Source organism: Ischnura elegans, chromosome 12 (genome assembly GCF_921293095.1).
Source record: "Ischnura elegans chromosome 12, ioIscEleg1.1, whole genome shotgun sequence".
Classification (NCBI taxonomy): Eukaryota; Metazoa; Arthropoda; class Insecta; order Odonata; family Coenagrionidae; genus Ischnura; species Ischnura elegans.
In genome coordinates, this window is record NC_060257.1 from 15,865,546 (window position 1) to 15,881,865 (window position 16,320).

A 16,320-nucleotide genomic window follows, 5' to 3' on the forward strand; every position below is an offset into this window, starting at 1 on the left:
ACAGCGTAACTATGTCATTCGGGGCGCGCAGTTAAAGGCAGTTGAATCTGTGAAATATCTAGGGGTTAGACTCAATAATGATCTATCGTGGAATAAACATATTCGAGAAATAACCGGTCAAGCTAATCGTAAAATGGGTTTTGTTAAAAGAATATTAGGAAAGTGCGACGACAAAGTGAGAGAAATTAGCTACTTTTCCCTCGTTAGACCACATTTGGAATACGCTGCCAGTGTTTGGGACCCTCATGAAAAAGGCTTAATAACAGAGTTAGAACGCGTGCAAAGAAGAGCTGCCAGGTATGTGAAAGGTCGTTACGATAGTCTTGTTAGTGTAACTGACCTCTTACATAAACTCGGATGGGAATCTCTGTCGGACCGTAGATTGAAAAATAGACTAAACCTTTTAGATAAATTCAAGAGCAGTGTCTTTTCTGACGAAGTTAACCATATCTTGCGGACGCCAACGTACTACGGAAGATCAGATCATATAAATAAAATAAGAGAGATAGATTGCAGAACAGACAGATTCCGAATGTCATTTTTTCCACGATCAATAAGAGATTATAACGGCAGCAATGGAGCGCGTAAATAGATTGCATGACTTGTAGTGTAGCCTACTAACCTATGTAAAACTTACTGCATGTTTCTGAATTTCTATTCTATATTCTATTTCTAACAGCATATAGTAGTATAATTTGTTATTATACGGGACGTTTCTTGGACGGTGTGGTGTGCATGTGGGAGTCCAAATGCATGCTGCATGCTGGTGATTGATCACCCCCTGCCAAACACCCTAGAGGTGGCTCGCAGGGTAATTTGTAGATGTAGATGTAGATGTTATTTGATTAGGCAAAGGAGCGCAAGGAAGTTTCCCCGAGGAATGAATTTGCGCTATATCGAAATTGTGTTAAGCGAGGCCTGGGTTTACACTAATTATCCAATGGTGGGTCGACCTTCTACAGAAGAATTGAAAGATTTTCCTTCTCCATAGGAAAATCTGCCCCTACCGTATATAGGTATGTACATCGAATTATGGTTTCACTACGTCCCCCAAATGACAGTGCAGGATTTCCCTATCCCATTCTTTCCATCCTTATCCTCACCCCTGAGGTGTCGGCGGGCTCCTTATTGTGGTGGCTCTTCCTTCCTTTTCTTCCTTCCCCTTTGCACCCCTCCCGAGGATGACTCGGCATATAAGTTTTGGCTCTTGATTCCTGACCCTCATGTATTCTACCCTTCTAAGGGCAGACGTGCACTAGGGCAACCACGGCCATGACCACGACAGATCTTTGTCGCACACCTTCCGACCAGAGCACAACCACGACCACACCTACGATTTTAGTTGAAAGATGGATGTCGAAGGGGCTGTCCACTTGCTCAGTCAGCATGGTCGGGTGGGAGTGAAGGCGGAGGCAGTGCGTGGCACACCATTACAATGAGTGTTATTTCTGGCTGCAACGACCGCTGAGTCGGGAACGACCAAACTCAAAAATTTAGGTCGGACGACTCAGGTCGGACCAATGAGTCGCACTTGGCCTAGTGCCGTCGCTCCATTTGTTGCAATGCTAAAACTGGTCGTGTAAAACAGGTCGTGGTCACGCTAGTGCGTGCCTGCCCTAAGGACACACCCACACTCTGACACCAGTAAGGGAGATTCAGTTCCAAAGCATTAATTAAAACTCTGCAATATCTATACAATTGATTGATTGAAACTGTTTTCATTTCCCAGGGACTACATCGCAGTTGCTCACCCACCGGCCTTTGGACGTGGGGCGTACTGGATTCCAGGACTGGAGTTTTGTGTCAGTTCACTTCTGGGATGAAAATCCAAACGGAGTTTGGAAAATCATAATTTCCTCAAGCTCCAATACAAGAGGTTCACTAAAAAATGCCAGCATAACTTTCTATGGAGCATATTATGCATGAATAATTAATTGTTGCAGAAAAGTAAAACCAGCAAAATGGTGTAATGCAGGCATGAAAATGTTATAAATAAACAGTACTTTTTGTATACAAGGTCATACATTTACTTATTCATACCTGTGATTCAAATGACAACAGAAAATATATATTTTTTTAAATAGATACTATGACAAGAGATGTAACTCCAGTGTTTGTGTTAGTACATCGAATCCATTGAATGCACTACCAGATACATCCCCCAATCCCAAGGCGGCGGTCGAAAGTCACAGGTAGAGTGAATAAAATTAGCACAACATATTTACACTCTTTGATATTTCACTGGAAATTGCGGTCACCTTTGAGAATGTCCAAAGAATCCAAGAAGTTATTTACAGGATCAATTATGTTGAGTAGGTTTACATGCTACAGGATGGCAAATTTACAGGGGTGTAGGACAGCTAAAGCAACAGTGTTGATGCCCTAAACCCTCCACTTGTTCAGAATGATTTCACCAGATCTCACATGAAACAACCAGTTTTAGCCCAGCTTCCTACTTTCTCAATGACTACTTACATTTAATCTGATAGTCAGCTGGAGAACTTAATTAAACTCTTTGAGTTTACCAGCAAGTGAATGTAAATTTCTGCCTTATACCTAGTAAGGTTACAAAGTGACCCCTAACGAACCATTTACGGAAGCACATAATTAAAACTTAACAAGTGTCATTCATTAGTCTTCATTTATTTTTAGCTCACCACACTTGGTTCTTGTATGTTTGATCAATCAGAAAATCCTCCAACAACGCAAAAGCCACCTTCGGCTGGTCGGTAGGTACCATGTGTCCACTGTTTCGAACAAGCACCTCTGTCAAAGTCCCTGCAGTCTTGGAATAGCCAGCCAAAAACTCACCAACCATCCACTTTTCTCGCTTGGCCTCCAAATACTCCTCCGACCCCTTCCAATTGAGTGCCCTGAGGAATTCAACCGTCAAGGGATAAGGGACAGCTATGTCCAGCTGGCCATTGTATACCAGCACCTTGTATCCAGCATCCAAGAGCTCTTCCACCCAGGGCTTCACAGATTGCATCACGTCGGCCATCAAGTAACGTTCCACGATCCCACTTCCACCATCAAATGGGCGGTTGCCAACGTGAACGGCCTTTCTGAATTCCAGGCTCTGGACAAACACACCAAGGTCACCAAAGGTCGACTCTTCATGATCATGCAAGTAATTGTACGCAAAAGTGAAACCAGTGACATTGTAGAAGTATGATTTATAAGGGCTCAGGTCCGAATCCATTGTCTCATCCATCACCTGCAAGAAACCATAATAATAAGACTTCTTTATCCAGCAATCAAGTCGTTAAAAATTTTTCACTGATGTAGTACATGTCAGGTTAAGAAACTTAACCGCATACCTGCAGAGACTTTAGGACAGATTTCAAACTTAATTTTTAAAACTCATCAATCATTTCATTATTTCAGATACCTTATATAGATTAGTCCTGAATGCAAATAGAATTTTTTAAGCCTTAATCTCAGCTGGCAGTTTACTGAAAAGAAGGCGTATAAAATTTGGACCAGCACCTATACTCATAATACATACAAATAAGATGTGCTGTTGATCATTCTGTCAAGTAGAATAATGGTGAATGTCACACTTCTTGGCATACTACTGAGATAGATTTATTTTCATGTTTATGAGTACGTACATGAAAAATGTATGCATATGACACTGGTAGTACATCAAACTTTTCGAACAAAAACAGTGTGTCTAATATATCTAATTCATTAGCATGCTGAGCATAAATTATGTGCTAAAGCACTGATGTGTTAGTTCTAGCAGATTTGAAAATTTATACTTATGCCCAGAAATTTGGCAATTTGTAGCTGTGGGGTCGCCTTCCCACCAATTACAATTGAAAGTACTTTTCCTACTTGCTTCACTTTTATTCGCAAAGTATATTACTTGGTACTTTCCTATACATATGTATTTAAATCTAGAAGAGTATGATGACCCTTCAATGTTAAATTAGAGAAAAACTGAGGTTAAAATACCAGATTCATTTTTTGATGGCTCAGTTTTTCACGAAGCTTCCACATCTTCCAAATCTTTTTTGTGGCCTTTATATTTTAGGGCATTCCACATAAAAAAATCACCTTGAATGCAGCAATCCAATCATTCTCTCGCATGTATTTCAGAGCCAATTCTTCCTTCCCCTTGAAGTAAAGTCTAGCTTTCTCATCTACTAGACCAATCTGATACATGTAATCGCCAGGGTTCATCATTCGCTCAGGATCGCAATATCCATTGCCCATGGCAAGGCCTGAAAATAGAATGAAATTTCGGATAAACCAACCTGGAGGGTGAGGTATAATGGTTAGATAACCAGAGATCCTTAGGAAGAGAGAATCAGAGGTAAATTAAAGATCAGGGCAGGGAGACCCACCCTATTACTCCTAGAAAAATTGAAAAGTACGCAATCTTTAAGGTTGATCTCCAAGCCTGAAAGCATTTATTTCACCAGCTTAACACACATAATAGAAAAATAACTGACAAATACCAAAAATATCACTCGTCTATGAATATCAGACCCCACACACATTACAGCTAAAAGGTTTTGCATACGTACCACCAAAGCGCAGCAGAGAGTAACGAACAAAACAATGATTTTTATCTACCCCTAGGGAGAAGTCTCATACTTATAGCATTGATGCAATATTCTTGAAACCTTTAGTTATTGGAAATGAAAGCATCAATGCAACAAAGGGATGAAAATGATATGGCTAAAAGAAAATTAAAATCAAAGGAAAGATTCCATTCAAGGAAATTATTGTGGACTAGCTATCAATGTGCCTTTACAGATTCACCTACAAGTGAACATTATACCAAAAAATTCCACAGAGGATGAAACATTTGCCTGGACTAGGTTCTGAAGCCATATCCCCTAAATTGCAACAGGTTCTACCCCTTGAACTACATAGACATCTTCTTCCTGAATAGAGGTTTCTTGCCCAAAGAGGACAAAATAGATAATATAGATTTTAATACTGGACATGGAATGCCACAGTACAGCATACCTGTGCTCTTAGTGTCACAGTCCAGAGCCTAAAGCCAGAATTAAATCTTAATAATCAATTTTATTGAATTCGTTTTTCCACCGAACCATAAAGGACTTTAATAAACACTAGTCCCAACTTCGTTAGTGCACTTCATTTTTTAAATCTGTAAACTGCTGGTGTCCCAACACCCCCTGCCACACAACTTTTAGGTGGCTTGCAGGGTATTATGTAGATGTAGATGAAGATATAAAAATGTATCCACAGAATAAAAGGTGTTCAACAATAAAAAAATAAAAATAAATAACAAAAATAATACTGAAACATCCTTCATTTAAACCAGAAAAAATTAGTTTACAAAATGGAAGTTAGCCACCCCAGGTAGTCTTGCAAAGCACATCCCAAACTCACCAACTTTCACTAGGAAGCCTGAGAAATCTAGTTCACTAAGTGTGGCTGTGCTTGACTGCTCACTTGCCTTGAGCCCACAGTCAACTGCCGAGTATGAATAGATTCAGCTGAATTGGCAGCAGCTGGGGCATTCGCTAACAAATATGCTCTGCTCTAATCTGTTAATATAGGAGGAGCATTCTGAGGAAAGTTCCAAAAGTTCCAGTTCTGCAAAAAGTGAGGCATAATTTCTCAGGTAGCTGAGTGAGTATGACTGTGCTTGACAGCTCTTCATTGACCGTAGCCAAATTCAACTGCAGGTTTATGATTACTCCACCAGAGTGCAAGCTCTTCGGCCACTTTTTCAAAAACGTACCATGGGAAATGGCTCATGAGCCATTTCCCATGGTACGTTTACTGATCGGTATACTGCTTCTGCAGAATATCGGTATTCTGCAGAAGCAGTATACCGATCGTGGCCTAGTACGGTAGCTATTTTGCAGGCCTCCAACGCCACGACATTGGATTACTTGTCATGTTAAATTAAGGCAAGGCCAGATTACAGAGATTAAATACAAGCAATTAATAAAGAACTCACCCATTAAGTTGATTTTGAAAGGTGCTGTTTGAATATTTGAATGGATGGTATATGCCAATGCCGGTACATATTTTCCTGAAAGAAAGAAATGACCTCTTGATGAGACCATAAAAATTCACTCAAAACTATACGACATTTCAAACATCATCTACCATTTCACCTGCATATGACTCTCCAGTTAAATAAAAATCATTTCTTTGCAGCTCAGGGAATAACTGGAAAAACTGGATTATTCCATTGTACAGATCCTTCCCAACAGTAGTTTCATTGGTGGCATATCCGTGGTCACTCTCTGTGAAGCTATAGCCTGCAAAAATTTGAACATGTACATTTTCCATTCCATAAGTTGACGAGAAAATTAAGAGTAATTTCAAGGAGAAGTTTACCACACCAACTAATGACAACAGGAATTGAATTGTGATTTAAATTCTTAGTGAACTCATTGTTGATTTTGACTTCAGAAATTACTGTTACTGGTCTCAAATATATATAGCAATCCCAATTCAAATTCCAATTTTTCTGCCTTCAGAACATGAACTTTACCCAATCTGTGACAAAATCATTAGAGTGACATAGAATTGATTGAAAACATTTAAAGGTGTACCCAATGTGTCAAGCATGATGATGAAAGAGGTGGCTAAAATTAAGGAGGTCAAAATTGACCTAATATTTATGTGGTTTGTGAAATGTTGAATGATTCCAGCATGCTAGCATAAAATGCAGATTTGCCATTTGTCATCTCTCATCAAATTAGATGATTTGAACAGGATGGTTGACATTTGTTAGACTTAATGACCCCCCTTCTCCACAAAATAAATTAAATTTCTGGCTATATTCTTAGTTTAAGTCGCTAGGTTTGCTGGGGATATGAATAGTCACTAATATCTTGATAGAGGATTATCTAGTTTGCCAACAAGGTACCACCCTCCATGCTTTTAAATCTATTTGAAAAAAATGGCCAATACTGTCACTAATGATAGAGGAATTTCACATGGAATCAGCAATAATTGTAATGGTCCAAGAGGGCCGTTAATTAAAATATATTTTCATGATGATATTAACCCTCTTTGAGTCAAATACTTAGAGGGGAAATAGCAAGAAATAAAAAGGATATTTAAATAAACTGTAACATCTTCAAGAAAACATTTCTGTTATACGTCATTTTTTGGTACATCAATATGCTATTTTTTTAAATTTTTTTCTTTTTTAATTAATTTATATGCATAGAACACCTGAATTTGATTCAAGAGTTTAGTTGCTGCATAAATCAAGAGTTTTGGCTCGTGGCACTAAAAAGTTTGACCACTGATTACATAGTTTTCAATGCTATCATGTAGTTGTTAGTGCAAATACTTGACTGCAAATATTGGAAATATATGGCTTATTCTGAGCTAATCGCCTTGCCACAGGAATTTTGATTAATTGCAGCTTGAAATGCAAAAAATTGCTAAAATGAATCCCCAAAATAAATAAACCTACGGTATTATTTTCTGATTAGTAATTTAACCTTTTGTCGAGCACAATGGATCTAATTGGGCACAGCACAAGTGTTTTTTTCGTTTCTCCATGCCACAAGGCAGCATAGACCCTTGTCACTTACAGTAGCTGTTTGTTTTGACATGCTCTGTGCAGCCTTTTGCTTTTCGCATATATGCCAACAGATCAGTGGCGGATTATTTAGCATTATTAAGCAAAATAATGGCACAATAAAGCAAACTAAAAGCATTATTAGATAAATAAGATAAGAAGATAAAAAAACACTGATCTTATAGAATTCATATTCTAAAATACATAACATAAAATTGTACTTAATAGCCTAAAGGGCACGTTGAATCGCACCTTGCTGGATCAGTCCGGGGCCGTAAGACAATGAGTAAAGGGGTACATATATACAGTAGACTCGTTATTACGAAGTTCACGGGACCGAAAAACCACAGGTTCGTAATAAGATGATGTTCGGTTGCCTACCGAACCCGGTTGGCTACAGATGATGTTCAGTTGCCTACTGTACCCGGTTGGTTGCAGATGATGTTCGGTTGCCTACCGAACCCGGTTGGCTACAGATGATGTTCGGTTGCCTACCGAACCCGGTTGGCTACAGATGATGTTCACTTGCCTACTGTACCCGGTTGGCTGCAGATGATGTTCGGTTGCCTACCGAACCCGGTTGGCTACAGATGATGTTCCGTTGCCTACTGTACCCGGTTGGTAGCAGATGATGTTCGGTTGCCTACCAAACCCGGTTGGCTACAGATGATGTTCGGTTGCCAACCGAACCTGATTGGCTACAGATGATGTTCGGTTGCCTACTGAACCCGGTTGGCTACAGATGATGTTCAGTTGCCTACTGAACCCGGTTGGCTACAGATGATGTTCGGTTGCCTACCGAACCCGGTTGGCTACAGATGATGTTCAGTTGCCTACTGTACCCGGTTGGTTGCAGATGATGTTCGGTTGCCTACCGATCCCAGTTGGCTACAGATGATGTTCGGTTGCCTACCGAACCCGGTTGGCTACAGATGATGTTCGGTTGCCTACCGAACCCGGTTGGCTACAGATGATATTCGGTTGCCTACTTAACCCAGTTGGTTACAGATGATGTTCGATTGCCTACCGAACCCGGTTGGTTACAGATGATGTTCAGTTGCCTACTGTACCCGGTTGGTTGCAGATGATGTTCGGTTGCCTACCGAACCCGGTTGGCTACAGATGATGTTCGGTTGCTTACTGAACCCGGTTGGCTACAGATGATGTTCGGTTGCCTACCGAACCCGGTTGGTTACAGATGATGTTCGGTTGCCTACTGAACCCGTTTGGCTACAGATGATGTTCAGTTGCCTACTGTACCCGGTTGGTTGCAGACGATGTTCGGTTGCCTACCGAACCCGGTTGGCTACAGATGATGTTCAGTTGCCTACTGAACCCGGTTGGTTACAGATGATGTTCGGTTGCCTACCGAACCCGGTTGGCTACAGATGATGTTCGGTTGCCTACCGAACCCGGTTGGCTACAGATGATGTTCGGTTGCCTACCGATCCCAGTTGGCTACAGATGATGTTCGGTTGCCTACTGAACCCGGTTGGCTACAGATGATGTTCGGTTGCCTACCGAACCCGGTTGGCTACAGATGATATTCGGTTGCCTACTTAACCCAGTTGGTTACAGATGATGTTCGATTGCCTACCGAACCCGGTTGGTTACAGATGATGTTCGGTTGTCTACCAAACCCGGTTGGCTACAGATGATGTTCGGTTGCCTACCGAACCCGGTTGGCTACAGATGATGTTCGGTTGCCTACCGAAGCCGGTTGGCTACAGATGATATTCGGTTGCCTACTTAACCCAGTTGGTAACAGATGATGTTCGATTGCCTACCGAACCCGGTTGGTTACAGATGATGTTCGGTTGCCTACTGAACCCGTTTGGCTACAGATGATGTTCAGTTGCCTACTGTACCCGGTTGGTTGCAGACGATGTTCGGTTGCCTACCGAACCCGGTTGGCTACAGATGATGTTCAGTTGCCTACTGAACCCGGTTGGTTACAGATGATGTTTGGTTGCCTACCGAACCCGGTTGGCTACAGATGATGTTCGGTTGCCTACCGAACCCGGTTGGCTACAGATGATGTTCGGTTGCCTACCGAACCCGGTTGGCTACAGATGATGTTCAGTTGCCTACTGTACCCGGTTGGTTGCAGATGATGTTCGGTTGCCTACCGAACCCGGTTGGCTACAGATGATGTTCGGTGGCCTACCGAACCTGGTTGGTTACAGATGATGTTCGATTGCCTACCGAACCCGGTTGGTTACAGATGGGGTTTGGTTGCCTACCGAACCCGGTAGGATGTTTCAAAAAGCATATAGCCTACCAAAACCGGTAGGAAAAATTTCCAGCTGGGATAGCTATTAATATTTTGTGCACTCATGGTTTTGAAAGTGGTGCAATTGCATTGGTGGATTAAAAGGAGCCTTCCTACCTTACACCTTGCCAAATGCATATTTTTTATGCAGCTATATTCATTGATGCGTTGATTTGGAATTCAGAATAAAGTTGTTGATTGCTTAATTATGTGCGACAAATATCAATTTGACATCAGATTCTGAAGTCCTTTTCATATCATATTATAGTCAGGTAAGATATCCTTTTATTGTCAGTTTTGTATACTTATGACATCGGCTTGTTAAGTCCTTTTTATATCATATTATAGTCAGGTAAGATATCCTTTTATTGTCAGTTTTATATCACTTTGACATCGGCTTCTTAAGTCCTTTTTATATCTTACTATAGTCAGGTAAGATATTCTTTTATAGTCAGCCATATATCACTTTGTTATCGCCAGCATACATATCTTATATATCGGCAAATGTTATAATTTTTTACCAAATGCCGATATCGGCAGTCGATATCATTTTGACTAATAAGTGATTTTTAATGATGTAAAAGTGATATCAAGCTGATATCAGTATGCTGCTGGGGTGATCTAGCGGGGCGTGCGATGCATCCAGAGCCGAAAAAATAGTTCCCCGCGGTGACGACGAACGGGCGAAACGCTGAACAGTTCCTAAATTCACATTGGATTCAATTATACCGTGTTCACATTTTGATCACAGTGAGAGTTTCCTAGCGCCACACCGCGTAGTATCGGCCAAATCGAAAGGCATCAAATTCAAAATTTGAAAATTTTGAATGCTAGTATCTCTGAAAATTTGTAAATCGAATGTGCATAGGAAGAGGACTGACTGTACATCCAATTTCCGAACAGTTATGAGTGGGTCACCATGACTACACAGGAATGAAGCTAGTTACATGATGTTACGTGTAAACTGAATAAAAAACCATAATTGACGCTCTTAGGCACAGTACACGAGAAGAACTTAGACGTGGCGCGGTTATTAAAACTTAAGTGTAGTGAATATCCACCTAAATGCCGTAACTTATGCATGGAACTTCATAATAAAGTTCATTTTGTAACCGCCGGGACCGGGACTGAGGTTCGTAATTTCGTAAAAACGTTTTTTTTTACTTTAGCTTGAATAGGCTTTTCGTCGGGACCAACGATTTGCTTCGTAAAAACGAGAACTTCGTAATAACGTTGTTCGTATTAACGAGAGTCTACTGTACATAGCAAATAAGACATCATTATTAAGTGTTTTTTTACACAAATAATGGTGATGTATTTTAACATCTGTGCCTGTCAAGCACATTGCACCTGAACTCAGTAATTCCAATATCGTACCTGACAGTTCAAGGTTAAGCATGCAATATGTTCCTCCAACTATTTCAGAACTCAGACAGACCAATTTCAGCTGAAACTTACCAGTTCCAACAGGATTATCAATATATATCAGAGAATATGATTTGGTCCATGAATAATCCCTCAGCTTCAACGTTGCATTGTCTTTCTCTATGAAAAATGGGCCATTCTCCGTAAACAGCCCAAACAATGAAGAGGCTCCTGGCCCTCCTTGAAGCCATAGAATCACTGGAGCCTTACTGACGTCAACCTGAAACAACAATTGCACACTAACACTGATTATGAATGAATCCTCTAGAATGCAAAGAAAGAAACTTTATACTAAACACAAAGGGAAATTAGATGATATTTCCCCACATTGGTAAAACTTTTCAATGCATCTGATTTCCAAAATCCAGTCTCCAGAGCACATTGAGAGTATGATGGAAGAACAGTCCACATATTTCTAAAGTGAATAAAATGCAACCTCTAACAAGATAGTGCGGGACTAGTATGGGTAAAATGGGATGTGTACTAAATATCTCATTCATGAAAGGGAAAGTTTGTGGCATTAAGATAAGAAGGGCCAGAAATGGCAGGTAAGAAGAGATGGTTGGAGATTTTTGCATTATATTTCCTGAAGTCACCACTACACCCGTACATACACATTTCCTGCAGCTGAAGGGTAAAACTCAATCAAAATCAAAAATTTTTAAACTGTGGTGTACGAGACCTTTCAAATTCAATAATGTTCTGAACTAAAGCACACACAAAAATAATTGAGCCAGGCGAGATATAGTGGTAGAACATCCTGAGTTAACAAAAAAATATGACACTTTTCCACAAGTTTATTGTATACCATATAATATCTTTCCACAGTCAGATCAGAGTACTAGAAAATGACCTAACGGTCTAAATACATTGTACGATATGCCGGGGATGAGGACCCCGGATGGGCCCTCAGAAGCACTGGCACAGCGAGGGGGGGGGTTTTGGGGGATAAACCCCCCCCCCCCCCCCAGAGCTCAGAGAAATTTTAAGTTTAATCCATTTAACTTAATTGGATTGATATTACTGAAAGAATAGTGTTAGGATTAATAAAATATCCCTCAGAAAGCCGTAAAACTCACCATTTTCAACCATTTATCTTAAAATTCCGTAATTTATTAATCTCGCACCTACCGTTTATCCTGGTGAGTATTCCATACCCCCACACACCCCAGTGTTAGTTGCACCTAAAACCCCCCTCAGCCTTAATTCCTAGCTGCCCCCCTGCTCAGAAGGACACAATCACCAGGGTCAGGAACCAAGTACCTCAACTTATCCTAGTCATCCTATCCTATGCCTAGTCATCCTGGGGAGGGGTTTGGTGGGGAAGGAACAAAAGGAAAGAAGCGCTGCCTCAAAAGGGAGCACATCAAGGTGTTCAGGGTGAGGATAGGGTTGGAAGGGAGGGGATGGGGAATATCCACACCATCACCAGGGCTATGTGGGCCATGACTAGCGGTACCATAATTTAATGTTTCAACGAATAGGAAAAATTTTCCTGTGGAGAAGAAAAATCCTACCATTTTCTAAGGATGACACGCAATGAACTTATGGAAAAGTTTTCTTTAACTCTCTTTGTTAACTAAAGTATACATGTTCAATAGGGTGGTTTCATATTATTTTTTTATTGCCTAAATCGAAAGATTGTTACTCCTGGAGTGCGCATTTCACGCTCTTAGCTTTTCGAATGACGATATCTAATACCACACACATCAGGTATAGTCGCGCTTAAAACCCCCCTAGCCTTAATTCCTAGCTGTGCCCCTCATTTGGGGGGAACTTCATTCAATTTCTGTGAAGATGTCTAGGCTAAAAGGATAAAATAAGCATGTATCCCAATAAGGTGATTTCCTATTATTTTTTTAATGCCTAAATCGAAAGATTATTACTCCTGGAGTACGTATTTCACGCTTTTAGATTTTTAAATGACAATATCTATTTTTCCCGATTGAATGAAAAGTGAAAATTTTCAAGCACGCGAAAACGCTACGGCTAAGTAATAATGCTGGGAAAAGCCCATGTGACATCATTTTGGTTCCAGCTGCCACCATGTGAGGCCGCCTTGGTGCGAGGCTGTGATGCAGGCTGGTAGCAGGTGGCGGAGTGCCCTGCTAGCTGGTAGCGCTTGGCTTAAATAAGGATTATTAATACCTTATCAAACGAAGAAAACTTTCCGACCTTAGTCAGTTTTAATAGGTGATTATTAAGAGATGTTTCCCTGAGCTCTGTGCCTTGTGCACGCATTGGATGCGTAATCTCAGACGACGTAAAACTCCTATCTACTCATATAGAAACTAGGTCCCTGTGACGTCACGTTGAGTGGCATCGCATGGGCGCCAATCTGTCCTTTTTCAAATGAGGATAAATTTGACCCTTGCCATTCGTCTAAACTAGTATTTCTAAAACCAAATAATTTGTATATTATGAATACACTAATTGTGGGAAACGAAACGCAATCAATGCCTTTCGTTTTCTTTGATGAAGGAAACTACCCTATTAGCACCATTTGCAGTCATGGGCTGGGTTGCCATTGATACTGAGGTCAAATAAATTACGAGGACCAGCTATGGGGGAAGGCAAGTGAGGGGAGGGAAAGCCAAAAGATGTGAGTAGATGCCTTTTGGGCAGGTTGGAAGGGGGAGGGATAGAAGACGAAAGGCAGGCTCGCAAACAATCACAGCTGTGACGTTAATACAAATGATTCGATACACTGAAACAAATACCTGATTGCCCTGGCAACAATGAAGAAGGCTTGCAACACTGCTGGAGTATGTTTACAGGTGTTCTTTGGGGTTTTCATAGCATTTATTGACATTCTTTCACGTTTATCTGTGTTTCCCTATCTGTTCTTGCACCTTCGTAAACGCTATTCTGACCACACAGTTCAGAAATGATCTGGGAACACGGTAGAATGCCTTCCATAAGTGTTTGCTTTTCTGTTAGGATTTTCCTGTTAACAAATCTTCCTTATTTTTAAATGCCTCAACATTCTGAATAGACACAGTAAGTAATGATAAAAGGACGATGATTTTGTTAGCAAAGAAGGGATTTTTGAACGGGGCAGAGTTTGCTGATGAAAAGATGGTCATGCCAGAAAGTAAATAAAAGACTAAAGCCATGAGAAAATGGAAAGGAGACTTAGTTGACTTCCACTGATTTATTTCGAAGTCAACGAAGTCTCCTTTTCATTTTTGAATACCACATAGTTGAGCCTAACACCATTGAACGAATAAAGCCATTAGTCAGATGTGGAGTGGAGCACTTTATGGCTCACAAAATAAATGCTAAGGAAGGAAGAAAATACACGATTTGGGCAACTCTCCTCATCGATCCCTCCATCTCCTTCTGACGCTTTGACAACCAAAAAACTGATGAGTCAGGGGTATGTGTTTCGCATAAAATACTTTGGACTTGTACGGCGTGAGTTTCCAACGGACGTTAACTATACTTAAAGTTCAGTGGCTATCTGATTTAAACAATGGTTTGTTCACTTTATGGACCCCGAAAGCGCATATTCGGTGCCGATTACTTAAAAGAGGCGTGTCATTGTGCAATAACCATCACACACTTGCACACAAAAGCATTTTTAAGTAATTAAATCCACTTACCTCGGAGGGAAAGAACCAAAAGAAGAGGTTGGAGTTGAATTCCTTGTTGACAGTGAGATATCCAGCATAACTGGTGATGTTTACATCACCGGGAAGATTGCCCACCAACGATAGACGACGTCCTTCTTCAATTCTTCCGTTTTCTATGAATGGTGTCAAGAATAAAGGCTCACCAGGATCATCGGGTACCGGCAACTGCTCGTACTTGGGGTAAAGATTGATAAAGGAACTCTGTACTACTGGAGTTGTTATCGTGAAGACGACAGCGACGAAAATATACGGAAGAAGTGTCAATTCCATCTCAAATGAAGATACTATAGAGTCACGGATGTTGTAAATACTGAGGTTAACAATTAAATAAACACACTGTACGGATAAAACCACTATTCTACGCTCAAAGTCTTCACTGCTTCACACAATAATCAACAGTGAAATCGTTTCAATTCATATGAACTTGGCTGTTCCGCGCTGCACGCCAAACAGCTGATCTTCCCATGGGGCAGAGGACCTTTGACCTTGGACACGACTAGCGGGAAGTTCGAGTGGACAGCGGATCAAACTCTCAGATTAGATAAGGCCTCTTGGGAATTGTTTTTATGGCAATAAGAGTGCGGAGGGACAATTGCCTCTTATTATCTCTCAAGATTTACCAGCCGAATGAAGAGAAACCGATGAATGAATAATTCGTTCTCAAAAACAAATTGGCATCGATTGTTCTGCAGCTCGATTCTGTAAATGTGATATGGCCGTCACAAGCGGATTTCGTCAATGTATTCACGGCTTTGACGCTGGAGCGATTCTGAAACTTTTTAGTGACGTCACTCTCACAGCCGCGTCCGTGAAAGTATTCACGCCCAAGAGGGCCCGTGGTAGCAGTGGTAGCTTCGTCGCGGCAATGCGCTCTAATTTTTCATTATGAATTTACGCTGTGATTGATAATTAATAGCACATTATTCATTAATTACGATGGTGGCTATTTCATATTGTCACTTCGCATAAGTAATATGTATTAAAAACAAATAAAAGAAATGCATTAAGTTAAATTTACATTCGCGTCCTATTTAAATTGATTGGCGTTCATTGCGATTGAAGTTGGTGGGAAGTTAAACCTTGCGCTGAGGGTTTGACAATTATCTTATATTTGTGCATCTTCTAGAATGTACAATTAAAATACTGACAACTTAATTTTCATAATAATTTGGAGTAGAACCAACGGTAAAAGTATTGTGCGGTATTGAATGTTAACAGATTTATTTAATATTTATTTCGTAAGTTCAAGCCTTCGATTTGTTTTTATTAACGAGAATGGAGGCTCTTTACATACCTCCGCTACTTTTGCATGAGCATCAATGTCGACGGAGGCAATAGATGCACATACTTCGACGGCAGATACGCAATATCAACATTCCCTTCGAGACGCGAGATTGGCGATGGATCACTGAGTTCACACCACGATTAATTCGTAGACGTTTAGATGGCTT

At 40.7% G+C, this 16,320-nt stretch overlaps 2 protein-coding genes across 4 annotated transcripts in view; one reads left to right on the forward strand and one right to left on the reverse strand.

The window, feature by feature from the left end:
- The window catches only part of LOC124169105 (furin-like), a 32,222-nt gene extending 29,545 nt beyond the window's left edge, over positions 1–2,677 (forward strand). For 2 of the 3 annotated variants that reach the window (XM_046547592.1, XM_046547594.1), the window contains one exon: positions 1,730–2,677. In XM_046547592.1, coding sequence (XP_046403548.1) covers positions 1,730–1,926 — 197 coding nt within the window. In that variant the 3' untranslated portion in view covers positions 1,927–2,677. The remainder of the gene's footprint in view (positions 1–1,729) is intronic. The other variant, XM_046547593.1, reaches the window with a different exon arrangement.
- Positions 2,605–15,510, reverse strand: LOC124169106 (venom serine carboxypeptidase-like). Its single transcript, XM_046547595.1, has 6 exons — positions 14,840–15,510; positions 11,268–11,454; positions 6,111–6,257; positions 5,951–6,025; positions 4,063–4,229; positions 2,605–3,217 (listed from the first exon to the last, which is right to left on the reverse strand). The coding sequence occupies exons 1-6, from the start codon at positions 15,137–15,139 to the stop codon at positions 2,654–2,656; spliced, it is 1,440 nt and encodes a 479-aa protein (XP_046403551.1). The 5' UTR covers positions 15,140–15,510; the 3' UTR covers positions 2,605–2,653.
- Between the last annotated feature and the right edge of the window lie 810 nt (positions 15,511–16,320).

Excerpts from the sequence above, each read along its gene's own strand:
- LOC124169106 (XM_046547595.1), bottom strand. The coding sequence starts at position 15,139 with ATGGAATTGACACTTCTTCCGTATATTTTCGTCGCTGTCGTCTTCACG. Across the intron at positions 6,026-6,110 it reads AACTGGAGAGTCATATGCAG|GAAAATATGTACCGGCATTG; the intron begins GTGAAATGGTAG and ends TCTTTCTTTCAG. Across the intron at positions 4,230-5,950 it reads TTTCAAAATCAACTTAATGG|GCCTTGCCATGGGCAATGGA; the intron begins GTGAGTTCTTTA and ends TTCTATTTTCAG.